Consider the following 27,343-nt stretch of genomic DNA (forward strand, 5'->3'; position numbering starts at 1 on the left):
TATTGCTATATGTTTTGAATCCTCTCTTACATTCTGCTGTACACATGACATTTTTTTCTTTTCTTATTTTATATGTGTTTTAATACTTAAGTTTACAATACATTTCTTTTTCCTTTCTTGTTATGTGTTTAAGTGTTAGTATTTAAGTCTAAAATTTTTTTAAAAATTTCAAAAGTTCTGTGGCCTTCCAAGGACAAAATTCCCATGAGTGAGATTGATTATTTGGAGTTTTAAGGGCAAACCTCAATAATGATGCTTACTTTGGACAGGTGTGCTGTGACACCGAGGGTAGCCATTATCACACCTGCAAAATTCTACCCGGTTACTTCTGATCGCAGGACGCAGCCATGATTGCCCTTTCTTGTAAACCATCTGGGTTTCTTCATCTTTGCAAGTACCTATATAACAAGAAGCAGGACAACTCTCTTTAGTGTTCTATGTGCTAAATAGTACCCAGCCCCCTTCATCCCATGAAGAGAAATCCCGCAGTTTCAACCCAATGCCCCCAGAAACAGTAATAATGATAATAATAATAATAGTTGATATTTATATAGTGCTTTAAAGTTTGCTAAGCACTTTCAATGTGTTATATAGGTTAACAACTCTGTGAGATAGATACTAAAATGGAAATTATTATCCCCATTTTACAGATGAGAAAATGGTAAAGTTCCCTTCCAAATGGCATCTTGGACTTTTTTCTTAACTGCAGTGAGTAGAATAGGTGACAGTCAGAGGTGAAAGCTAAATTTTACAGATGGAAAGAAATTGAGGAAAGAAATAGAGGTTAAACAGCCTTTCACCCAAAAAGCAGTTCTTGGTGGAGCTGGGATTACAACCCAGGAAAGAATATTGGACTGGGAGCCAGAAGCTCCGGATCAAAAAGGGTCGGAATTCTGGCTTTGACACTAACCAGCTGTTTGGGCTTGGGCATATCTCTTCCCTTCTCCACACTTTGGTTCCATATCTGTAAATAACAGACTTTTGCCTAGACGACCTGTAATCCCTAACCTCCCTTAAGATTTATGACTACATGACTATCTTGCTCTTATAGGACAGGAACCATACTTTGGACATCTTTGTATCACCTATGGTGCCTAGGACATTTCCTTGGACCTAGCAGATGTTCGATAAATATTTATTGAATGAATGAATTGATGAACAGTGCCTGGTATATAGCAGGTACTTAATATATGCTTGTTGAAGAAATGTTGAACAACACAATGATCATTGTTTAATAATCATTAACAGCCTATAGATATGCATAACATACATATGTGTATATCTATCTCAATAGACTTGTTCTCCTTACAAAACATAACTTTGGCATAGCTTGTGCAAACAGGCTCGCACGTGCCTTAAGAACATCCTTAACTACCCCTCCTCCCCCTTCCCCGCTAGTTTAATTGACTCCTTACATGCCCTGTGCTTTCTCAAACTTCTCCTCGCCAACCCCACCTCTCACTCACCTGTGTAGGATCTAGCTCCTCGTTTGAAACGGTTGTGAAGGTCCTGCAAAGAAACCAGGGGAGAGAAGAGAGATAAGTGAATGCTGGCAGTGTCTCAGGAAATAACTATTTAGTATGTACCTACCAAACCAGGCGGCTGCCTAAGGTAATCTCTCTGGTGAGAATATTATTATTATTATTATTACTATTATTATTATTATTATCTTATTAGCTCCTGTTTTTCTCTCCCTTCAAGCTAATTTCTCCTTACTGGGAATTCTGTTCCACTTCTCCCACCTATCTAAATCCTACCCATCATTCCAGGCCCCAGTAAAGTCCACCTTCTCCAGGAAGTCTTCCACGATCACCTCACCCCCCCACAGATGACACCTTTCTATGGATTCTTGCATTGCGTATTGCCTAGGTCACGCTTCCATTTGGCGCTTCCACCTTGCGTTTGTAGGTATCTTTTCCAGAAGGGTCTATAACCTATCTCCTCAGCTAGACTGTGATCTCCTTTAAGCAAGTGACTGTACCTTATACTTCTGTATCTCCCCAAACATCTGGGCTTTGTGAGAACATGTTATGGGCTCTCAGCAAATACCCGATTCATGATAGTCAGCAGACCTAGGTACTTTTCTTGTCATGATCTCGCCACAGAGACTGGACAAAGTACAACCTTTCTGGGTCTTAGTTTCCTTCTCTGCAAAATGAGGGGATTGAACCAGATGTCACTGAGATTCCTTTGTAGGATGACTTCTTTATAGGAGGAGGTCTGCTGATTCTCTAGGTCCAGGACTCTTCCATCACAAATCAAATATTTGCTGGGGGCCTACTCCATGCTCCCGCATAAAGGAGTTGCCAGCCATATAGTCCAACTCATAACCAAAAAGAAGTCTTTAGCACAACACCCCCAGGAAGAGGTCAGTCAGCCTCTGTGTGACATCCTCTTGTGAGGTAGAACCCATTAGCTCCAGAGGTGCCCAGGCTGCCACTTACTATCTCTCTAACCTTGGGAAAAAGAGAGAGTTGGACCAGATTACCACTGGGCCATTTGGATAGCTCTAAGTAAAGCTGTCATCAATTTGCCTCTTTGCAACTTCTAATCATCACTCTGGATTCTATCTTCTGGGACCTAAGAGAGCATGCCAGCTGCCTCTTCTACTTGATAAGCCCTCAAACATGCCCAGCTGTTTCAGCCGACCCTCATATGACAATATGTATAATGTAGGTGAAAAGGCTCCTTACCTGGCTAGAGAGAGAGACTACTCCATATAACAACAAAAAACCAAAGAATTCTCCTGTCATTTTCACACTTCCCTTCTTTGATTTCCTTCAAGTCCTTAAAAAAAGAGGAGAAGAATGGGATTAATATTGTGAGATGAGGACTGGAAGGTAACCACGAAATCCAGTCAATCAATCAATATTTATTTAGCACATACGAGATGCTGTAGCTCTAATATGACTGGATCCTTCTTTGTCTGGATGCAGAACCAAACTGAATTAAATATCAAATGTTTATTAAGCACTTACTGTATACAGAACATTGCTCTAAACTTTAGGAAAGACGCAAAGCTGAGAGATAACACTGTCTCTGTCCTCAAGGATCTTACAGTCTAGTTGAGGAAACAGATTTGAGAAATGTTGCCAAAGTAGAATTGACAAGGCTTGGGATATGATTGGATATGAGAGGCAAGGGAGAAGGGAAAGTAAAAGATAAAGATTTCAACCGGACCAGGTACATTGTAGTACCCAGTGATCCAAGCACTGATGTCAGACAGAGGAGTAATTTTAGAAGGAAGGTGAAGAATGGAAAATACCAGCACAGATGGTCAGAAGATACGTCTATCTATAGGTTAAAAGAGCAGGTGTTCAGTGACCCTTCTTTATAGGTGCTTTGAGTTCCTGTAGAAGTGATTGTGACTGCTGCCTGGGGCTAACTAAAGTATACTAAAGCAATGCAAGCTAGCTCTCTCTCTTTCTTCTCCCTGTCTCTGTCTCTCTCTTTCTCCCTGCCTCTGTCTCTGTCACTTTCTCCATCTCTGTCTCTGCCTGTCTGTCTCTCTTTCTCTGTCTCTCTGTCTCTCTCCATCTCTGTCTCTCTCTGTCTCTCATTTTTCCAGAGGAAATTATTAAGTTATTTAGATCTTATTGCTGGCACATCAGCACTAGTTGAGCCTCAATTTGTCCTCAGTGCCATCATCACCAGGGAGCTATTCCTGATGCTCACCAGCAAATGTCACTCCTCTCCTTGCCCCAAGCCCACCAAACCGTCTCATTTTCTGTTGATGGTGCCGAATGTGGGAATGTGTAGAAAGGAGAGCGAGCATCCTGTTTGCAGGATCCAACTCTTCTATTCCTGGATCCCAGGCTTCCAGTTTCCATTTGCCTTTCCCTTCTGTCTTGCCCTTGGCACTTAAAGTAGGTTAGTTGGTTGGGGTGTTATTTTGTGGTCTGGCAAGCCATCTCACTCCTTCATCCACCAGAATTAAATCAATGCCTTTCTTCCTTTGACTCATTTCCCTTCAGTCACAACAATCTCTTGATCCCATTCCCCTCCTCTTTTCCTCCCCTTTCTTCCCCCAAGGCTCTAAGGAACTAGGCTTCCTCCATCTGTTCAGAGACAACTCCAGCTGAACCTTTCCTCCCCAAGCCTTTATTCCTGCCTTTTACTGGCTTCCTCTTTGTTCTTTTATAAAACTCCTGCCAAAGTGAAGTCATCCCCCCACCTTCCCACTTGACCTTTTCAGGGTGAATGAGAGACAAGGGGGCTCATTATACCTGACTGAACTCTTCCTGGGCGACCGGCCACTGGAAACAGAAGAAAAATTAAGGCGTGAAGGGCTGATAGAGATGAGGGCTTGGGAGGGTGGGAAGGAGGATACGCAGGGGTATTTGATGTAGAAGGATTCCCCAAAAAAGAATGCACTGGATGAACTCAGAGGGATTTCCTGCTAATGGTGTCTGTCCTCACTCCCAGTTCCTCTCCCTTCCTTGAAGGAAATAAAAGCCCAGTGTTTGGGTCTTTGTCTGACTTGGGCAGCTCAGAACATGCCCACTTCCACCTGCTGCTTTTTGGAATGACTTTACTTCATACACAGGAAAGGGCCTAGGATTTTCATTTCTTGGCCATTCCAAAAGAAAAGAGGGGAAATTCTAGGGTATCACCAGACTGACACACACTTTGTAATATTCTGAGCACAGGGAATTTCTCCTGCTTTCCCTAAATTTCCCCTTTCTCCACTTTTTCCTAATTTTCCCTTTAAGTTCCTCTTCTTGATTTCATCCCCTTGCTAATTCCTCAAGTAGTAGTTCTCAAATACATTTCTCTTCTTAGGATTTGCAGATTTCACATATTTATAAATTGGTACCCCACTTAGTTATTATCTTAACCTGACCATGAAGGCTTAATGTCCATCACAGTATGCAGGATAGTGCCCTGCACATCTCAGATATCTCAATATATATGGAATAAATGAATGAATGAATTTAACTCCTTTATTCTTGCATCCTAAATTAACTAGCCCTTCCATTCTGATTACTCCCTGCTCATCTGCCCCTTCCTATTATCTTGTCTGTCCTGAATCAAATGAAATAACATCAGAAAAGCCTTTGCAAACCTGAAAGCACCATACAAATGCTATTTTCCCCTGGATCTGATATCCAGTTTCATCTTCTCATCCCTAACACTGATCGTATACATAGTACATTGCCCATGGTAGGTGCTTGAACTGGGTTGACACCCGCTAAGTTCCATCTTTCAGGAACCCCAGATGCCATCAACTGAACATAATCCTAAGTGCTGGAAAATGAAGGAAGAATTCACATTTTACCTTTCTGTTCACCTGTTGGCCTGTCTCCCCTAAAGCGCCCCTCTAATGCCTCACTGGAGCACGAAGGTCACCCTGAGTTTTCAAAGTCTCTGAGTCAATAGAACATAAGGCCTGGCAGGTCCCACCAAATTGGAAAGGAAAACCTGACTACAGACTGGGAAACAGACTGTGTCTCATCCAAGCACTAGTCTAGCTAAGCACAGAGAAGGTCTCCATCAGGAGGTTGGACAACAGGAGGGTTTTTTTTTTTGGTTTTTTGGTGTTTTGTTGTTTTTTTTAGCCACAGCAGCCCAGGAAACCACCTACTGAAGTATGGAGGGACTGTGATCTTTTACATAAATGGAAGGAATGCCCACACTTTCATTGTCAATCTTTTGAAGTTTAAAAAAAAAATTAGTCTTCCCTCCGAGGAAAAGATTCCCTCTGTTGAGTATCAGTAAGGAAATTTGGATGAGAATGTCCAACAGCACTGTGGACACAGAGCCCTCTTTGCATTTAGGACACAAGAAAACAGGGAAAGGGGAAGTTATTTTCATTTTCAGCTGCTACCAAGGGTTGGCATTTTCCTGGTTTTTTTAATCTAGCTCTCAGTGAGGGTGCTTCCCTACTGACTCCCATTCCTTCTATCTCCCCACTAACACTCCCCCTCCTCAGCAGCTACACACACACACACACACACACACACACACACACACACACAGAGCTAATCCAGTTCAAGCTAGTCTCACACACAAACAGAACTGTGGCTGAACCCATACTGCATAAACAGAGCCCATTAGAGCAGCTGGAGGGGCTGGTGGGATGGAAAGATGACAAAAGACTTAGTCACCAGGCCAGCAGAGTGAGCCAGTGAAATTGATGGAAGAGAGACAAGAGGAGGGGGGATGGTACATAAAAAGTTTCCTTGTCTGTCCTTTGTCAGAGAAGTTGGGGGTAGGTAGGGGGCAGGGACTGCCTGGGCAAAGGAAAGGGAGAATGCAACCCCCTCCCCCAAAAAAAGAAAAACCCAGTAAGCCACACAATGGATCTGCGGGATAGATTTTGAACATTTCTTAGCTCTCTTGCTGGTATCAGTGGGAAATTCTAAGAGAGGGGAAATGAGGTTGATTCAGAATTGAAATTTTCAAAAAGACAAGCTTAGAAAAATATCTTCAGGTATTCATTTTACAAACAATAAAGTGATTTTTTTTTCTTAGCAGATCATACTTAAAGGATGTCTCAGATCAGAAGTGCACCAAGAAAAAAAACCACTGTGTCGTGCTGCGGATTCCTTCTGTTTTCTGCAGACTCACAGAATGTAGAACTTTAAGGCCAGGAGGGAAAGATGCCTGCCACCAAGTGAGAGAGCAGTCCAGGCCCATGGTCTTAGAAGCTAAAATGCTATTGCAGGCACTGGCAGCAAAGATTTTGGACTCAAACCGAGGGTACATTTCTGGTCTTCTGATAAACCTGTGTTTCATCCTGGTTGGTACTGTTGGTACTCTTTTCTAATGAGTGATGGTGGAAAGAGCACAAGACTGAAGTCAGGAGAACTGGGGAATTCTTCCATTAACTCACATTTTATCTAGTCATTTACAGTTTACAGATCACTTTGCATATAATGTCTCCTTTGATCTTCTTAACAACTCTGCAGAATTAGGTACTTACTGCACAGACAATTTAATTCTCCTTTACAAATGAGAAGCTGTGTGCCATAATGGTTAGACAGCTGGCCTCAGAACCAGAAAGACCACTGTGCAATTACCTCCTCACCCCCACCCACACACTGGCTAGGAGACCCTGGGCAAGTCAGCTGACCTCTTAGTCTCTATGCAACTCTCTAAGTTGCTGACACCTGCTTTGGTAGTTTCCTCACCTGGAAGAGAAGTTCCCCATATCAACAAAATTGTAGGACTAGTCCCTGTCTCCTATCTCTTCCAAACTGAGTTTCAGAGAAGTTAAATGATTTAACCAGGATTATATAATTGGGCATGTCTATAGGAACAATCATCCATCAGTAAGTATGTATTAAGTATCTGCTATATACTGAGCATAGACTGAGCTAGGTGGCGCAGTGGGTAGAGCACTGGATTTGGAATCAGGAAGACTCTTCTTCCTGAGTTCAAATCTAGCCTCAGACACATATGTTACCCTGGGCAAGTCACTTCATCCTGTCTGCCTCAGTTTTCTCATCTATAAAATGAGCTGGAGAAGGAAATGGCAAACCACTCTAGGATCTTTGCCAAGAAAACCCCAAATGAGGCCATGAGTCTAACATGACTGAAAAAATGACCCAACAAAGACCCATGAAGCCATCTAGTCTAACCTCCCACTCAAGATTGAAACAACTGAACAACAATGTACTGAGCACTGTGCTAGCGGATACACCTTTAGAAGTAGGCCACACGGTTCTTGCCCTCAAGGATATTGCATATTGAGGAATGCATGTCCACAGGTAAGTGGACAACCAGGATGTGTACAATCTAAATGCACAGTGCTTTGAGGTAGGGCAGAGGACACTCACGACTGGAGGAATCAGGCTTCTTGAAGGAGCGGGCACTTAAGCTGAGTCCCGAAGTGAGCTAGGGATTCCAAGAGGTAGAGGTGAAGAGAGGGACTGGGAGGCCTTCCATGGATGGGGGACAGCCTATGAAAAGACCCAGGTGGAGAGCAGCAAGCAGTCCAGTTTGGCTGGAGCATGAGGGAAGAGCCTGAGAAAGTCACATGGAATCATCCTGGAAAGACAGATTGGTGCCAGCTTGTGAAGAGCTCTAAATGCCAAGCAGAGGAGTTTGCATTTGACCTTGAGCATCCATAGAGCTTAGGTCTGGAGCTAGAAGAGATCTTAGAGGCCACTTGGTCCAGCCCTCTTTGAGGATGAGGAAATCAGACCTAAAAAGGTTAAGTGAATTGTCCAAGGTCACAGAGCTCGGCAAAGGGGTGGGGGGGGGAGTTATGGAGCAGGGGAGTGATGTGATCAGGAATTTACTTTAGGAATATCACTTTGTGAAGAATGTATTAGAGAGAGGAGGAACTTGAGGCAAGATGACTAATTAAGAGGCTATTTCAATAATCTAGGTGAGAGGATGATGGTCAGAACTAAGACGGTAGCTGTGTGAGTAGAGAGGAAGCAGAGGAGACATGTTGTGAAGGTAGACTCTACCAGACTCAGCAACTGATTGAATATAATTTGTGAAGGAAAATGGGAAGTTGGCATGATTCAAAGGTTGTGAAAGTAAGTGACCTGGAAGGACACTGGTGCCTTTGACAGAAATAAGAAAGGTTTAGGGAGAAAGATAATGAACTCGATTTTGAAGATGCCGAGTTGAGATACCTATAGGACATCCAGTCTGTGAGACTTGAGCTCAGGAAAGAGACTAGTGCAGGATGCATAGACCTCAGAATCATCTGCATAGAGATGATCATTGAACCCACAGGGGCCGAAAAGGTCACCAAGTAAGAAAGTGTAGAAAGAGAAGAAGGGTGAGGATAGAGCCTTGGGAGGAGGGGTGGACACCCATAGTCAGGGGATAAGAGATAGGTGGTGATCCAGCAGACAGGAAGGCAGAGAACAAAGATAGAGCAGCATCAAGAAAACCCCAAGAGGAGAAGGTATCTATGAATAGAGGCTGGCCAACAATCAAATGCACCAATTTTGAGGCAAAAGATAACGTTTTGATTTGAACTTGTGGAACTCGAGATGGCTCCAGGACATTCCATCTGAAATGCTCATTAGGCAGAAAAAGATGCATGACTGGAGCTCAGGAGAGAGACACTAGGGATGAACATATATATCTGGGAGTCATCTCTCTAGAGATGATAATGAAGCCCAGAGACAAGTGAGAGGGTGTAGAGAAAAGAAAAGAATCCTAGAGTCCTGAGAGAGACCTACAGCTCAAAGGGAGAATTTGAAGGATAAGAGGCAATGGGATGTAGTGGATAGGGCACCAGACTTGCAATCAGGACAACCTCGGTTCAAATCCTACCTGGGCAAGTGACTTCACTTTTGCTCTACTATTTCCTCATCTGGAAAATGAAGGTCTTGATGGACTCTAATGTCCCAGTTTTCAATCTAGTCCAATCCTCTCACTTTCCAGATGAGGAAATAAAGCCCCAGAAAGGATAAGTGATTTTTGTTAAGGTCACATAGTAACTGACAGAGGTAGGATTATAACTCGGATCTTCTGACTCCACAGCTAGCACTGCTTCCATTGAACCTCATAGCCAAGGAGGCAAAGCATGGTGTACTAGAGAAACAACTGGAGTCAGAAGACCTGGATTCAAATCTCTTCATTTCGTCTCTCTGGGCCTCAGTTTCCTTATCTGTAGAAATGAGGATGTTGGACTACACAATCTCTTGTTTCCTTCCAAGGCTAATGTTCTGCAATTCTACACCTCATACTTTTACTTTCTATGTCCTTCTGTCTCTGAGGAATCCATTGACCTCCCGCTCATTCTTTCAAATCCTGTTCTCAAACAATAAAACAAAATTACACAGGATACAATAAAGAGAATTACAGAAAGGGACAAAAATAAACATGGCAATTTTGTTACCAGCTTGTTAAATTTAATATGCTCTAGTTAGAAATAAACTATGGGATAGAAGATCGTGGTTTCATTTCAAATCCCTTCTTTTGTTGTTTTATGTGAGAGTTTCGTGATTGTTAAGTTTGTGACCAAAAAAATGATCTTTAAAAAAATCTTCCTTCACAAAAGAATCTGATGAACTTAGTCGACTGCTATACATGATGGATAAAAATAATAAATAGGTGATTATGAAAGAGTCCTGACCTTAGAGCTGGAAGAAGGGGGTTCCCATTTAGCTGTTACACTCTCACGAGATAGGTGAAGAGGTTGTCACATCATTTCCCTGAGCCCCAATCTCATAAGAAAATTTTCATTATATAAGCCCCTTTTCATTCATTTTTAGCTTTTCATAAAGGTCTTTCCTATGTATCAAGTGTTCCTTCTCTGTCTTTTTGATTAATTTTAAAAAATAAACCCTGAGGAAGCTAGGGGAGTGGGAGAGGACTATGCCAGCCTATTTTTCATTATTGACGAAATGGAGTAGACAGAATGTTATTTTAAAAAAAAAAAAGCACTAAACTATTCACCCCAAGTGGAAAGGGGGCAAAATTCTGTCTTCCTCCCCCGAAATTTTTTAAAGTTTTGGTGTGAAATAGGAAATTAGCCAAATTGTCATGGAAACATTAATTCTTAAGTGCTCTATTACCATCCTCCTAGTCTCTAGGTCACCCAGGACTGGTTGTGGAGGAAGAAATAGACTAGATCTCAGGGCAGCTAGATGGTGTAGTGGATAGAGAACTGACCCTGGAGTCAGGAGGACCGGAATTCAAATCTCAACTCAGACACTTACTGGCTGTGTGATCCTGGGCAAGTCACTTAATTCTGACTCAATTTCTTCATCTATAAAATGAGCCAGAGAAGGAAATGGCAAACCACTCTAGTATCTTTGCCAAGAAAATCCCAAATGGAGTCACGAAGAGTCGAGCATAATTGAACTAGCATCACCTAGATTTGGAATTGGGAGAGATTTGGATTTGAATTCTAGTTTTAACACATACTATGGACAATTCAAGTAACCTCTTTGAATCTCAGTTTTCTCCTCTTTAAAATAGAATAATAATACTTTCACTACTTACCTCACAATGGATATCATGGGGAAAATACTTTTCAAATCTCAAAGTGCTATAAACATATGAGGTATTATTTAAATGATTACAGCCTAGCCTAAACTAGTTAAATGGACTGGTCCCAACAATAACACCAAAAATGTAAAATAAGAGGAGTTTAACAATCAAAGTTCCTTCTGAAAACTCTAGTTAATCTGTTCATTGAAATGTTAACTTTGAAGCTGGAATTTAAATAAATCCTGAAAACACCATCAAATAGGATTCTAGTTGAATAATAATTATTGTTCTTCAAGGAAGCTCCACCCTCTGGCTAAGAAAGAATTGGAAATCAAAGGGATGACCATCAATTAGGGAATGCCTGAACAGACTGTGATGTATGATTGTAATGGAATATTATTGTGCTATAAGAAATGACAAGCAGGATGATTTCAGAAAAACCTGGAAAGACTTACATGAATTGATGCTGAGTGAAGTGAACAGAACCAGGGGAATGTTATACCCAGTAACAGCAATATCGTTCAAAGAAGAACTGTGAATAATTAAGTTATTCTCAGCAATACAATGATGTAAGACAATCCCAAAGGGCTAATGACAAAGCATACTATCCATCTTCAGAGAAAGATTTGATATTGATTACAGACTGAAGATGCTATTTTCTACTTTCTTTCATTTTTTTTCTTTTATTCAAGTCATCTTGTACAAAATGAGTATAACCTATATTTGACTCCTTACTGTCTCAGTGAGGGGAGGGAGGGACAAAACTTGGAATTCAAAACTTTAAATAAAAATGCTTTTAAAAAATTTTAAAGGATGCTCCACCCTCCGAAACAAGTGGCAAAATACAGGAAATGAAATACACAATAATACAACAATGCTCCATTTTACTTCCAAGTTTCCATGCTGGACAATCAGGAAATAGAGAACTGAAGCTTTTCATAGTATGGTAACATGAGTTCTTTTTTTTTACTCACCTTCCATTATGTCACATTGAAGTATGAGTAATGTGCAAGGAGGAAGAGGGTTTCAGTGGAAGGAGATCCCTAAATTTGGAGTCAGAAGAGTTGGCCCTAAGTCCTTACTTGCTCCTCAAGCCAGATACCCTCATCTGCCTCTTTTTAAAATGAGGGAGTTAGATTAGATGATCTCTAAACTCCCTTCCAGCTCTAATTTTGTAATTGTGCATGGAAAACAAATTTCTGCAGAAGTGGTTTTTAATATGTTCCAAGTTATAAAAAATGTTTTATTGGTTAATGGCAAAAAGCTGATGGGTATATTTCCTACTACCTTCAATACCCTACATCCTCTTTATCAATTTGTGACTGGTTCTATTGATCCAATAAACCTTTATCTCATACTGCTTACCAGTTGTCTACACTCATAGTGTTTTTTATAAGTAATTTTGTTTCCTGCTCAGGGAGGGTACCTTTACTTGATTTTATGGGCTTTTTATTTGTTTTTCACTGATTCTATGATTCTGATACAGAGGTATTTGCTCTGCATGTGCTGTAACCTTGTGTCCAATCTCTTTTTTGCGGTGGGGAGGGGAGAAAGAAGGGGAAGGCAGTCTGGATCTATGATTTCATCCATATAGAAAGCTTTCCTGGAAGAAAATTCCCCCACTACCAATGCAGGTCTGCAACTGTTCTGTAATTTACAGCCTTAGAGAGTGGCTGGGCATTGAAAGTTTAAGTGGTCACCTTCAATTACAAGAAGAAACTAGGATAAGAAGCTGACTATTCTAGAATCTCACCTCTGATAAGACCCATTTTAGGGACCATAATATAGTCAGGTTTGGTTGGAAACAAAGCTTTACATGAATAAAAATGTGAGGCTGGAAAATAAGGAAACAGGAACTTTCCAAAAAACACCTTCACCTTTCCTTTCCGTGGCCTAAATGGGTGTCCCTGGCTTGGGCATAACCTCAGCTATAACCAAGCACAAATAATAGGTTTCCTTTTCCTATGATCATAACAAGCAGGGAAAAGAAGAAAAGAATAACATTTCCTGTGTGGTGTTTTTTTTTCCTTTAATGATCCATACCTTGTGGCCAGATTTATAATCTGCCCTCCTCCCCTCCCTAGCTATTTTTGAGGCTCTCCAGAGGAAAAGGATTTAGAATTTCCTTTGATATATTGTCGCTCCACTCTAATGTCTGACGAACCTGCCACCGCTCAAAAGGATTTAAATACCCATCTGAAATCATTCTTCAGCTTAAGCTATGAAAGGTTCTATTTCTTAGCTCCCTTGTAATGAAGACCAGTGTACCAAAAACCACCATCTCCTAAGAAGTTCCCAGTAGCTCAACGTTTTTCTCTGAAATAGTAAAGCAACAATGAGCCCACAGGTAAGGGTGGCAGTTCAGGGCAAACGCCTTGGGGGATGGAACACTACTGGGGGCAGGGGAAGAAAAGGAGGAAGGTCAACGGGTAGAACTCAGAGATATCTGGGGATCCTCCAAGAGGAGGTTCTGGAATCCTCAGAGATCCCCTACACTTAGGAAATTGTTGACTGACTTCAGACTAATTTCTCTGCTACCTTTGTGCTCATAGGAGGTTGAGGCAGAGTCCACAATAGAGGAGTTCTGTGCTATCTCTGGTGTCAGCTCAAGCAAATGGCAGACCACTTGAAGAAGCCACAATTCAAAGTGGATTGCCAGGTTCATCCTATCCACAACGCACAAGCCTGAAGCCTCCCTGACTATGTAAATTTATAAATCAGGAGCATAATAGACCCATTTTCAGCACACATTGCCCAAGTCATCCCTCTTTTCTGTTTTCAGCTGCCTTATAGACAATTCCTGAGCTCATCCAATTAGCAAAGTGCCATGCAGATAATCCATAGCGCTATTACAGTTGGGTACATTTTAGCAGTATATCCTTATTCAATTAAGTACCTATCTATTAACATACAATAAGGTTCTAGTCCCAGCTCTTCTACCCCCGAGCCATGTGACCAGACCTCCTTTTCTTTGACAGTAAATTCCAAGGATTAGACTAGGTGATTTCTAAGGCCATTTTCACCTCTGAGAGGCTAGGCTGGGCTAGGTTCATGCTAGGTTAGGGCATAGCAGCCTAGGACCGGACAGGTGACTCAGGTTCAAATCCCATCTCTTAAACATACTAGCCAGGCAAGTCACTTTACCTTGCTTAGGCACAGTTTCCCCATCTGTAAAATGGGAAGAATAATAACACTTATTGTTGTGTGGCTCAAAGGAAATAATGTATATAAAGTGCTATGTTAAACCTTAAAGCTGTTAAGTACAGTAAATGTCAACTATTATCATCATCAGTATATTGAGGTAGGCCATGCTTGATTAATTAGATTAAGTTAGGCTATGCTAGGCCAGGCTAGATTATGCTAGCCTGGACAAGACTAGGCCAAGTTAGGCCTAGGGTAAGGGAACATTTTTCCTCTTTCCTTTCAGACCTTACTCTCTAACTAACTATAATCATTCTTGTTCCTGGTCACTTGATTATCTCCAGCGAAGTCTATTTCACATTCAGATTAATGAAATTGATGAAATTTTACTGTGCTTTGTAAATGAACGGTCCACACAGTAGAATAAGTAGTCTAGATCATTGTGCACTGTTCTCCAATAATGATGATAGCTCTTGATATAAACTATCTTCATCCTTTCACCTGGTCTCCCATAAGACCGACAATAATCATAGCTTCACGTTGCTAAGGGAGAGAAGCAGATTCTGTGACTGAGAAAAGAGGTTTTTTTTCCATGTAGGGCTTATCAAATAGTCCTAGCTGGATTTGGGAGTCAGAAAGACTTGAGTTCAAATCTGGCCTCAGACATTTACTAGCTGTGTGACCTTGAACACGTCATTTAACTTCCGTCTGCCCCAGTTTCCTCATCAGTAAAATGGAGGTTGCAATAACATCTACCTCCCAGTGTTGTTGTGAAGATCAAAAGAGATGTTATTTACGAAGTGCTTTGCAAATTTTAAAGTGCTGTATGAATGCTTGCTATCATCATAATGATAATGTTAGTAACACGGACTAATAACAAGAACTAACAAAGTATTAGAGTGGAACTTAAACACCTTTAGAGGCCCCTAGGTGGCACAATGGATTGAGCGCCAGGCTTGGAGTCAGGATGACTCATCTTCCTGAGTTCAAATCTGGCCTCAGAAATTTACTAGCTGTGTGACCCTGGGCAAGTCACTTATCCCTATTTCCCTCAGTTTCCTCCTCTGTAAAATGAGCTGGAGAAGGAAATGGCAAACCACTCCTGTATCTTTGCCAAGAAAGCCCCAAATGGGGTCAGGAGGAGTCAGACACAATTGAAAACGACTCAACAACAAACAGGTAGTAGGAGTTTTATTCTATTGTCATTAGAAGTGTTGGGTTTTGAGTTAAAATCCATTCTGCCCATTTACTTTTTGGCTTGGTCTACACAAGGCCAAATAACCAGATGAAAAAGGGGGAAAAAATTGCATATATCCAAATATTTGAGGTTGTATAAAGAACTTATCTGAATTCAAAAGCTCTGCCCTATTCACTCCTGACAATATGAGTACGATCGATAGTAGAAAACTAGCTCCTGTTACATAGCTCTGATTGAAAACAACTTGCGTACCTTCAAAGGAACATATGGGAGCTCTTGAACTAATCCCATGTTCTCCCAGTTGGACAAACCTAGAGACATCACTTGTACATGGCTAAAGAATCACAGAGTCTCAGAGTTGACCTCAAAGGTCATCCAGCCCACACCTGTACAAGGATGCCCTCTACCGCATACCTGAGAAGTGGTCAGAAGGTCCTTACTTGAAGACCTTCAAGGAAGGGGAGCTCACTACCTCCAATGACAGACAGCCCATCCACTTTGGGACAGCTCTAATTGTCAGGGAGGTTTGTTGGTTGATAGATAGATAGATAGATAGATAGATAGATAGATAGATAGACAGATAGATAGGTAGATAGAGATGGATGGATGGATGGATGGATGAATAGATAGATAGATAGATAGATAGATAGATAGATAGATAGATAGATATAGATAGATAGATAGATAGATAGATAGGGATACATGCACATATCAAGTTAAATCTTCCTCTCTGTAACTTTTGAACATTGATCCTAGGTCTGCTCTCTGGGAGCAAACACAAAAAATGTAACCACTCTTCCACAGGATAGTCTTCAAATACTGGAAGATGCCTATCATATACCTCCTTCACCCTTCTCTCCTCCAGGTAAAACACCTCCACTTTCTTCAACCAGTCTTTTTATGGCACAGTCTCAAGCTTCTTTGCCATCCAGGTTGCCCACTTCTAAACTCTTGTCAGTTTCACTCTGTCCTTCCTAAGATGGAATACCTAGGCAACACCACAAGTGTGGTCTGACGAAGGTAGAGTACGGCAGGACTCATCACATCCTTAGTTCTGGGCCCCGTGCATCTCTTAGTTTAACCCAAGATTGCACAAGTTTTTTTAAAAAAATACCCATTGCACTAAAAATGCATGCTCATTGCTCTTTACTCTTTTTTTGGCTACATAATCCTATTGACTCATGTTGAGCTTTACAATCCACTAAAATCCCCAGACTTTATTCAGACAAATTGCTGCCTAGTCATGACACCCATATTTTGTCCTCGTAAACTTAATTTTTTTAACCCAACACTTATCCCAATTAAATGTCATTTTACTAGATGTGGCGCCATGTTCCAGTGCTTAGCACAGTGCCTGGTTCAGAGTAGGCACTTAATAAATGTTTATTGACTGATCGACTGATTGATTGCTCTAGCTTCTCCAGATCTTTCTCAATCCTGATCTTGTTACCCAAGTATTAGTTCCTTCCAGTCTTATGCCATTTGAAAATTTCATAAGCTTGATAAGCTTCATTCAAGTCACTGATAAAAATGTGGACCAACACAAGACCATGAGGCATAATAATGGAAAGAACATAGGCTTTGGAGTCAGAGAAACTGGGTTCAAATCCTGGCTAGGATATTTCCAACCTATATGACCTTGGACAAGTCACCTCGCCACTCTGAGCGGGCTAGAAACTTCAAGTAGGAGAAGGAGCCGAGTATATTTTTTGGTGGTTGAGGGGGAGAGAAGACAGGCATTTGGCAGCATGCACCTATTGGTGTCCTACCCTTAAGTCCTTGGATGGAGCCAAGGACTGAGACCACCGAGAGGAGGGGCAGCCAATGGTCAGATGACAGCTGGGAAACGCTGTCCTGCTACAGGGTCATAGACCTGGAAGGGACCTTCGAGATCATCTGGTCCAATCGTCTCATTTTGCTGAGGAGGAAACTGATGTCCAGAGGGAGGAAATGACTTGCCCAGCGTTACTCAGGGGACAGGGGTAGGACACCAATAGGTGCCCTACCCCTGTAGCCCAGGGCTTTGTCCTGTTCCTTCTTCGCCCTCTACACTCTTTGTCTTGGTGATCACATCAGTAACCATGGATGCAAAGATCATCTCTGTACAGATGGCTTCCAAATTTAAATATCCAGCCCTCATCCCTCTCTCCTGAGCTCCAATACATCATCACCAGCTGTCTGCTGTATACTTCAAACTGATGCTTAATAAATACATTGAATCTAATTATAGAATTAATCTTTCTTCAGTTTTTCCCCAGATGTTTGGCATCATGTAGCCTTGGCTTTAGCTGATCATGCTTTAACCACAAATGAGAGGGCTGATAACACTATCATAATCTACTCAATTAATCAACATTCATTTACTGAGTAAGGCTCCTCTGGCCTACAGGAATTTACAAGTTAATGAGTCAGACCCGTCCTAAGGTTCTGCTGTGCCTGGTTGTGTCTCTGTCTCATGAAACACCATCTCTCTATTATCTCAGATGATACTGTGCTGTGTCCGTGTCCCAGGGGAGCACAGGTCACTTCCACAAATGCTATACTTACAAATGAGGAATTATCTCCAGTGTCTGGAGAAACTGGCTCCAGGTATTTGGAGATAAACTGAACCAACCTAGGGGAGATAGGACTAGGAATGAGCCATGTGGATTGAAGAAAGCTATAAATTGCTTGGATTAAATTTCAGAGACTCTGAGGCTGGCATCTTTGAAAAGGAAGCCTAGCCCACACAAAAGGGAGGAATGGTGCTAGTTTACAATTCAATAGCCAAGGTATCCTTGCTAACGCAGCATTTTTCTTTTTTAAACTGGGTGTTGACATATTGATCCAAGACCTTCTCAGTGCCTCAGATGCCCCCACATATCCATGGGAATGGGAGAGTGTTCTTCATTGGGTTGAAAATATTAAAAAAATCAGCAGACTATTTTCTTTTTTCCCTGTTCCTTTTTTTATATATAGTTTCCCCTCACCCACCCACCCAGAAGAGGATTAGTGAGAGGAAGACAATATTAGTAGCTTGAGCTGTCACCAAGGAGTCAGGAGACCTTAGCTGGTAGTCCAGATCTGCCACCAAATTAGCTGTTTGACCTTAGGTAAGTCACTACCCTTCTTCGTGCTGTTTGCACCAATGGTCTGAGGGGTCAGTATGTTTGCCTCCTTCTTTCCTCCTTGGTAGGTTGAGAAAATGAAAGATTACACGAGTGAAAATCTACAGAGGCTTATGAGCTTCCAGGGGGTAAGTGCTATATGACTAAAGGCTATTCATCTTGTTATTTTGCTTCCACAATTGGAGAAAGAAATTCTTGAAGGACTCTGTTTATCATTAGCCAGGTAAGGAGGTTCGGGACAAAACAGTAGGGAACATAAGGAGGAAATCCGGGGACGGAGCCCAGAGGTCTTTGTGTGTGCAGACCATTTCTCCTGCCCACTCCTCCACCCCCAGCCCTGTCACCCCAACCCAGCACACTTCAGCAAGAAACTCAAACCATGCTAAAGGGACTTTCCCCTTCCTCCTTTACTTTCTAATTCCGTCTACTAATCAGGAACCACCCAGCCAGCATTAGACAGGTAAACTGGCATCATGCTAATGTCCCAGAGGAAGATGATTTCAGGTCCATTAGTCATCAGCTGTTTTCCCACCATTTTTGCATACCACTTTTCATTTTTTCCTGACTCTGCATATCAGACGTTTCTTCCCCAAGGGCTTTACCCATTAAACTTCCCTACCCATGCCCCAGAACTGGAAGGTTGTGGACTGGCATTCTGTTCCTGCCTTCTTTCATTCCTTCTTTCTTCCTTTCTCCCTTTATCTTCCTCCCTTCCTTTTTTCATAATATAAGCAGCACTCTCGGTTACCCCTACCGTGGCCCCAACATTTCATTAAGCCCCAGGGCAAATGGTGAGAGCTGCAAGAAAGAAGTCCCACTTCAATACCTCTTCTGCCCAAAGTGCGAAGCTAATACTAACTTTCAGAAATCCCTTCATTCTTGGAGTTTCCTTGGGACTCCTAACAAAGGGAAAAGGGGAGCCCGGCTGACAGACAGACCTACCTCCCCTTGTCTTCTGCACCCCTCCAAGGGCTTTCTCCCAAGTTGCAGGCTCGTGGCTGAACCTCAGCTCTGAGCTCCCTGAACAGCTCCTGGCTCCTTTAAATTCCAGGCGGAGAGGTGGGGTCTGTGGCATGGAGTGGGCGGGTTTTTCTCCTCCAGGAAAATGCCTAATGGAGAGGCTGGAGTGATGGAAGCAAGCTGGGGTGGGCCTGTTTTTTTGCTAAGGAGGGGGAGGAAGTATGAGATAGTCAACAGAGCCAGTCCTGGCTGGCCTTGGGCCACCCTGTATTATTCATTGGGCTTGATTTTGTAAATTCACACTTGCTTTTCTAAGTAAATAAATAAATAAACAAGCAAGTACAGGGAAGTTGCTTTGTCCATACCTGGGGTCCCACTGCAGTTACTTGGCCTCCATTGACATGTGATGGGAAGGGCTAGAAGGCTGGATGGAGCCAAGGACTGAGACCACCAAGAGGAGGGGCAGCCAATGGTCAGATGGAAGCTGGGAAATGCTGTCCTACTACAGAGTCATAGAGCTGGAAGGGACCTTCGAGGTCATCTGGTCCAATCGTCTCATTTTGCAGAGGAGGAAACTGATGTCCAGAGGGAGGAAATGATTTGCCCAGCGTTACTCAGGGGACAGGACCACCCAGGTCTAGTGTTCTTTCCATTACACCACACTGCCAGTCACCTATGGCTAAAGCAAGGTCCCCACCCCAAAGTATCTCCCACCTTCCGTCATGGCGCCTAAAATGCCACCATTTGAGTTATTCCATTTGTTCTTGGCAGATTTTCAAGTTTCCACATCACAAATATGAATATCTCTGTTATCAGCCAGTACCCTAAAGGGGCCTGTACCGGTACTAGCAAAGAGACCGTGGGTGTGGGCTCAGGGAAAGGAATCCTGAAAAGGGAAATAGGAGAGACAAACGGATGAAGAAAATTGTCAAAGGCAGACTTCTTTGCCCATTTGGCAAGGCGTGCTTGTGAAGAGCCATCATGAAAAGGGGGCACCTTGGAACAGAAGATGTTTAGCAAGCTGGAGCAACCATCAGAAATGAGGAGCTATGATGAGCTAATGCATTTATTTGCATAAGAGAGAATGTTGTCTACTGAGTCACTCTAGTGCTTTGGAGATTAGAAGAACTGGCCTTCAAGGCCCGCCACAACCTGACACCTGACCATTGTTTTAGCTTTGTCTAATAACTCCGCTCCACACCTCGACACTCCAGACAAATTGGGCCCTTCTCTAACAGCCTCCATGCCTTTGCTCATGTCTTTCCCTATGCTTAGAATGCCTTCCCCTCCCCTTCTTCAATTGCAAAAGTCCTGTCTTATCTAAGCCCAACTCAAATGCCACCTTCTCCACAAAACTAGCAATGACCTTCTATTTGAGACTTCTCATAGCACCGTATCTTGTATATCTCTAATGCAGTTATCATGTATTACCATTGTCTGTGTCTTATTTTCTCTACTGGTCTGCAAGCTTGATGAAGGCAGAGCCTATGTCTCATCTAAAGTTTGCATCCCCCCCCACCCCTGCAGGGCCTAGCACAGTGCTCACCCTCATAAGTTGTTCATTAAATGTTTGTGGAATTGAATTTAATTGATGCTGGTCATTCAGACCTCCTGGCAGCTCCATTGGCTCTACCAATAAAGGAATTACTCAAATTCCAATGAATATGAAGTAGTTTTCCCCACCACCAGCAGAATTCCAGGAGCGCTTTAGAACAATACTGAATTATTAGCTACTGAATTGATAGAAATGAATCCTGCTTTTAATTGTGACAAAGATGGAGGGAGGAGAAGAAAAAATTAAAATTAAACCTGATTCGAGCACAGTCCAAGGCAATTTCATTCAAAAAAAAAAAACTTTTTGGGGGCAGCTAGGTGGCGCAGTGGATAGAACACTGGCCCTGGATTCAGGAGTTCAAATCCGACCTCAGAAACATAACACGTACTAGCTTAACCCCATTGCCTAACCAAAAAGCAAACAAAAAAAACCTTTTTGTGTTATTGCTTATCTGTGAAATTACAGATCTCTTAAAACATTTTTTTGTTTTATTGTTGAAATGGCAGAGTACGTGGGAGGAAAGAAAAAGAAAGCAAAAAGAGGTTAAAAATTATAGGAACCAAGCACCCACTCTATATATGATTTGCTGTATGTCGACATAGCCCCTTCCTGGCCTATGTGACCTTGGAAACAAATCCCCAACGAGAAAGAATGACTTCTCCAGGATCAAACAATACATATTTCAAATAACAAGGATACTTTTATGAACAAGACTTAATAGAATCCTAAGGAGTGCTAGGACAAAGGGCAGCTGGAAAGGAAATGCTGTCTCTGAGAGCTCCCAAGTTTGGCATGAGTTCTGTGGTTCTGTGACCTTCCCCCCGCAGGTCTCATGAGTCACGGTCATAGAGCAACATCTTGAAGAGCGACTAACAGTGATGGGCCCCAGTTATCAATTAAATAGGCAGCAGGACATGGCATTAGAAAGCAGAACTAAAATCAGACCCTAATCATCGGAAAAAGAAATGACATCATGTCTACAGCAACCTGAAGGAGAGGAGAAGTGGGTAAACCAAGAGTTTTGTGACAAGGTGGCTTTAGACGGAGGAGGAAGAGAGAAAATAGCATCTGACCTTGGAGTTTATGTGGGATATTCCAGTAGTCAGTTGGTATTGAGAGGAATGGATCTTTATGGTTTTGAAATCTGCTCAGTGTCTTTCTGGAATGGATGGATTTTCCTAAATTTTTATCTACACACAAGGAAGAGAGATCATATTTATACCATGAGATCCCTAAAAACAAAACTAGGACCAGTGAGTCAAAGTTACAGGTAGGCAGATTTGGGCTTGATAGGAAGGAAAACTTTTTAATGATTAGAGTTGTTCCAAAGAGGAAAGTAGTGAATTCCTCATCAGTGAAAGTCTTCCAATGGAAGTTGGATGACCACGTTGATAGCAAGGATCCTCTGGTGAAGTTATTTATATTTTCAATATGCACCCCTGCTTTAAGGTGTCAAATCCCATAAGTTTACTATCTACTGTGTAAAATACTTTTGCCTTCTATCTTCCCACCTCTGCTTTTTCCATTCCAGTCTTCCCATCTCTGCCAGGTTAATGCTTTTCAATCAGGTTACTCCTATGCTTAAAACCATTCATGGAACATGATGCTTTGGAAAGTAAGTGGGACTTGGAGTTAAGGGAGACCTGGGTTTGAATCTAACCTCTGACATTTACTAGTAGCATGTCCATGATAAAAATTTTTAAGCTTTCTTAACCTCTACGTCCTCATCTTATAAATAAAAGTAATAATACTTCTGACACCTACCTCCTAAGACTCATGGGATACCATATAAGAGGCACCTTGCAAACCTTAAAGCACTCTATAAATGTCAGGTCTGCCAAATAAAGTTCAAGTCCATTAGTCCCTTTAGGCACCACCATGGATTGGCACCACCAGGTTTATTTCAATCTACTCTTGTTTAAGTATTTTATTCGGGGTTGTGCTGGTAAATGTTTGACAATTGGCTCTCAAAAAAATGTATGCAGGGCACATTTGGAGGGGTTGTGTGATAATGGGGGTTAAATGACTCACCCAGGGTCACACTGCTAGTAAGTGTCAAGTATCTGAGGTTGGATTTGAACTCAGGTCCTCCTGACTCCAAGGCTGGTGCTCTATTCACTCTGCCATCTAGCAGCAGCCGGCGGGCACACTTTTCAGTTTAATCTGCATCATTAACATTTTCTTTATCACTTTCTTAAGTCTGTTAAATCAATAAAACAATAAATCAAACCCTGGTTTGTAGTGATTTCTAAGGTATAAATCTCACATTGAAAATTTAACAACCGGCTCTCAAGAGCCAATACAAGTAGAATCTAGCACAACCCCTGTCTATGATACAGATGAAACAGATTGCTTATCATCTTCTGTACACGCACCATGCTGTTCCTGCTCTGTTTCTGCTTTCTATGTTCCTGGAAAATCTTCCCTTCCTCCCTGCCTGTTGAAATCCTACCTGTACTTTTAATCCCTGCTCAAATACTTCCTCCTCTATGAATACTTCCTTGATTCCACCAGGTGAAAATTCCTTCTTTTACCTCAGGTATCATAAACTATTTTGTTATTTTCTCATGCATTCATGGTATATTATACCAATTTTATCTTGTCCGGAAACTTTTCTGAAGTTGTTATTTCAATTAATTTTCTGCTGACTCTCTAGTTTTCTAAGAACAACATCTTATCATGCAAAAAAAAAACCTGATAATTTTGTTTTCTCTTTGTCTATGCTTAATCTCTAAATTTATTTTTTTTGTCTTATTGCTATAGCTAGCATTTCTAGCATTGTGTTAAATAGTAGTGGTGATATGGACTTCTTTGCTTTTATTGAAAGATCTATGACTTTTCTCTACCACATATAATATTTGCTCTTGGATTTAGATTAAAAACTGTAAATTAAGGAAAAGTATATTCATTCCTATAATTTCTAGAGTTTTTAATAGAAATGAGTATTAGATTTTGTCAAAGCCTTTTCTACAACTATTTATATAATCACATGGATTTTATTATATATGTTATTAACATAAGTTATTATGCATGTAATCTTCCTTATGTTGAACCAATCCTGCATTCCTAGTATAAACTCAATGTGATCATAGTGTACAATCTTTCTAATATGTTATTGTAGCCTACTTGCTAATGTTTTATTCAAAATTTTTCATATCAATGTTTATTAGGGATATTGACCTATAATTTTCTTTCTACACTGTGTTTCTTCTAGGTTTAAGTATAAAGACCATATTTGCATCACAGAGAAAGATTGGCAGGACACTTTCTTTTCTTCTTATTGTAAAGAATTTGCATCACATTGGAACTAATGGTTTTTTAATGCCTCATAGAATTCTGAATCTATCTGGTCATAAAGATTTTTTTCCCTTTGGGAGTTCATTTATAGCTTATTTGATTTAGTTTTCTAAGATTAGACTATTTACATAGTCTATTAATTCTTTTGTTAGTCTATTATGTTTATATGAACATTCATCTCTTTCTTCTAAGTCATCAGTTTTGTTAGGAATTTTATTAATCTGCTTAATTTTCAGAATCCTACTTGGCTATTTAGTTTGGGATTTTTGATTTGCTGTTGAAGATTTTTTAATTGTATCCTCAATTCATTGATTCGTTCTTTCTCTTTTTTGTTAATGAAAGCATTTAGAAACATAACATTTCCCTTCAGAATCACTTTGGCTGCATTCCATACATTTTGGTAGAGTGTCTCATTGTTATAATTTTCTTTGATGAAATATTCCATTTTTTGTGTAATTTGTTCTTTGACCCACCAGTTCTTTAGAATTATGTTATTTCATCTATAATGTAAAGCCTTTCTTACCTTCCTTCCTTCTTTCCTTCTTTTCTTTCAACTAAGCCTTCCTAGCTCCGCCAGGCTGGAAGCACAGCAACCACTAATGAGACCAGTTGCAATCTCAAAAAGCATAGAAGCTTTGACCTGCTCTGTTTCCAACCTGAGCCAGTCCGTATGTTCTCAGGCAACCTGGTGGCCCTCTGCTCCCAGGGATTTTCCATACTTGTGCTGGAGCTAGTATGTACCCTTTTAAACTCATTTTAAACTCTACTTCTGCTCAGAATTCTGAGTTCAAACTATCTACTAGCCTCAGCTTCCTCGTAGCAGGGATTATAGGCATGTACCACCATAGCTGGTTAAATTCTTTCCTTAAGGGACCTTTATTTAATATGATTTTATTGCATTGTCAACAGTAAATGATATGTTTAGTATTTATACTTTTTTGTTCTTTTTTTTGGTGAAGTATTTATAACCTAAAATACAGTCAATTTTTGTAGTGATGTCATATACAGCTCATAAGTATGTAAATTCTTTTCTATTCCTATTTTAGTAATCTCCAGGGATCTATCGTCTCTAATTTTTCTAAAACTCTACTCAAGTGTATAACTTCTTTCTTATCTATACTTTGTTTAGATTTGTCTAGGTCTGAAAGAAGTACATTAATATCCTCCATTATTATAGTGTTATTTTCTATTTCTTCTATTTCATAGTTGATACTATGGTATTACATGTATCTATAAAGTATTGATACTAATTAATGAATAATGGTACTTTTTGGTATAAGACCATTTCATTGCTTCTCTCTTTTATCTTTCCTATACTTACTATAGTTTTATCTGAAATCAGGACTGTTACCTCTGCTTTGAGGTATCTTTGAGTTCACCTGAAGCTTAATAGACTTCATTTCAGTATCTCATTTTAATTCTGCATGAATCTTTGTGTCTCAAGTGTTTCTTGGAAACAGCATATTATCAGAGTCTACTTTCTAATTCATTTTGCTATCCTCTTCAGTTTTATGTGCAAGTTCATCCCATTCACATTCACAGTTACGATTGTTAATTGTATATTTTCCTCCTTTCTGCCACTTGTACTTTTCCCTCTCTTTACTACCACCTCCCTCTTTAGAAATAATTAGGTATTAAAAGAGAGGAAATTTGCCTGATATTTGTGATCTTATGAAACAATCTCTTTCCTCCCTGTTTAGCTCTTCTTTTCTCCCTGCCTCTATCTTTTTTACTCTTTCTTCCTTACCATTTAATCTTCCCTTCCCATTCTTCCCTCCAACATTTGAGATTGTTTTGTTTATGACTAACCCTTTACCTATCCTGCTCTCCCTCTTAAGCCTTTCTCTACTTCTCCTTTGTTCCTGTTCCCTCCTATTTCCTTTTTGAATTTAATGTATCTCTATACTGAGATTTCAATGTGTTTTGATGGGAGTGAGTGGGGAGGGGTTTCTTTTATCTAATTCAAATGGAAGTGAGGTTCCTGAGATACCCATTTCCCCTCTTTCATCTTCCCTGGCCATATATTTTTCATTTCGTACACCTCTGTTATGCAATAGTGATTTCCCTCCCCTTCTTCCTCCTTTCTTCCCAGCATAGTATCTTGTCCCTCCTATTTTTATATTCTCCTAAAATCAGAAAAACAAAAGAAAACTAACTGCAGACCTTTTGTTATTTTAACTTGTCTCTATTAACCTTAAAGATATTTGGGTTCTGAGAAGCCATTTGTTTATTATACTCTAATAATACATAAGCAATTCATCCTTAAAAAATTCCCTTTCAATTATAAAATTTTATGTACCTTTCTGTGTTTATCTTCACACCTACGTTTGTCTTTCTAAATATCTACTCAGTTCTGGTCTTTTCATAAAGAATGCTGGAGAATCCCTTATTCTACTAAAAGTTTGTTTTTCCCCTTTAGAATTATGCTTAGTTTTATCAGAATTTTTTTGCATTTCTTTCTATTTTTTTCATTATTCTTTGGAAACTTGATTGTAAACTTTTATCTCTTGCCTTTTGGAATATTATATTCCAAGCTCCCCTCTTCTTTAAATTAGTAGCTGCTAAATCTTATGTCATCTTTACTCTAGTTCCTTGGTATTTGAACATCTTTTTAACTGCTTGTAGCATTTTTTCTTTCACTTGAAAGTTCTGGATTTTGGTTTGAGAGGTTTTTATTTTGGGTTTCTTTGTGGAGGTGACTAGTAGATTCCTTTTATTTTTCAATTTATCCCCTCATTCTAAGAGTTCTGGGGAATTTTCACTTTTAATTTCCTGAAACATGGTGTCCAGGCTTTTTTTTCCGATCATAATTTTCAAAGTCTAATTATTCTTAAGTTATCTCTCCTTGATCTGTTTTCTGGGTTAGCAGTTTTTAATGCATATCTTAGTTTTTTTCCATTAAATTTTTTTTTTTGCATTTTAAAATATTTCTTGTATTGTTGAGTCACCGTTTTTTGTCTAGCCCATTCTAATTTTCAAGGCTTTCACTTCCTGAGTAACGTTTTCCATTATGTGTTCTAAGGTGTCAATTTTCTTTGCTATTCTTCCCTCCCTAGTTTTTCTGTTCGGTATCTCTTCTTTCATTTCCTCTATGTATTCCTACAATCCTTGTGGCCAGGAAATTTTTTTTTCTATAAATCCTTGCCTTGCCTTGTTGTGGGGTTGCTATCCTTTTTA

At 40.5% G+C, this 27,343-nt stretch overlaps 1 protein-coding gene across 2 annotated transcripts in view; it reads right to left on the bottom strand.

Moving 5' to 3' along the window:
• Positions 1 to 19,404, bottom strand: part of PLAT (plasminogen activator, tissue type) — a 40,212-nt gene extending 20,808 nt beyond the window's left edge. For both annotated transcript variants that reach the window (XM_020969612.2, XM_020969611.2), the window contains exons 1-4: positions 19,297 to 19,404; positions 2,694 to 2,787; positions 1,467 to 1,509; positions 261 to 398 (exon numbers count right to left, since the gene is read on the bottom strand). In XM_020969612.2, coding sequence (XP_020825271.1) covers positions 261 to 398; positions 1,467 to 1,509; positions 2,694 to 2,753 — 241 coding nt within the window. In that variant the 5' untranslated portion in view covers positions 2,754 to 2,787; positions 19,297 to 19,404. The remainder of the gene's footprint in view (positions 1 to 260; positions 399 to 1,466; positions 1,510 to 2,693; positions 2,788 to 19,296) is intronic.
• Between the last annotated feature and the right edge of the window lie 7,939 nt (positions 19,405 to 27,343).

The sequence above is a fragment of the Phascolarctos cinereus genome, unplaced genomic scaffold (genome assembly GCF_003287225.1).
Source record: "Phascolarctos cinereus isolate Bilbo 61053 unplaced genomic scaffold, phaCin_HiC Scaffold_2;HRSCAF=192, whole genome shotgun sequence".
Taxonomy (NCBI): domain Eukaryota; kingdom Metazoa; phylum Chordata; class Mammalia; order Diprotodontia; family Phascolarctidae; genus Phascolarctos; species Phascolarctos cinereus.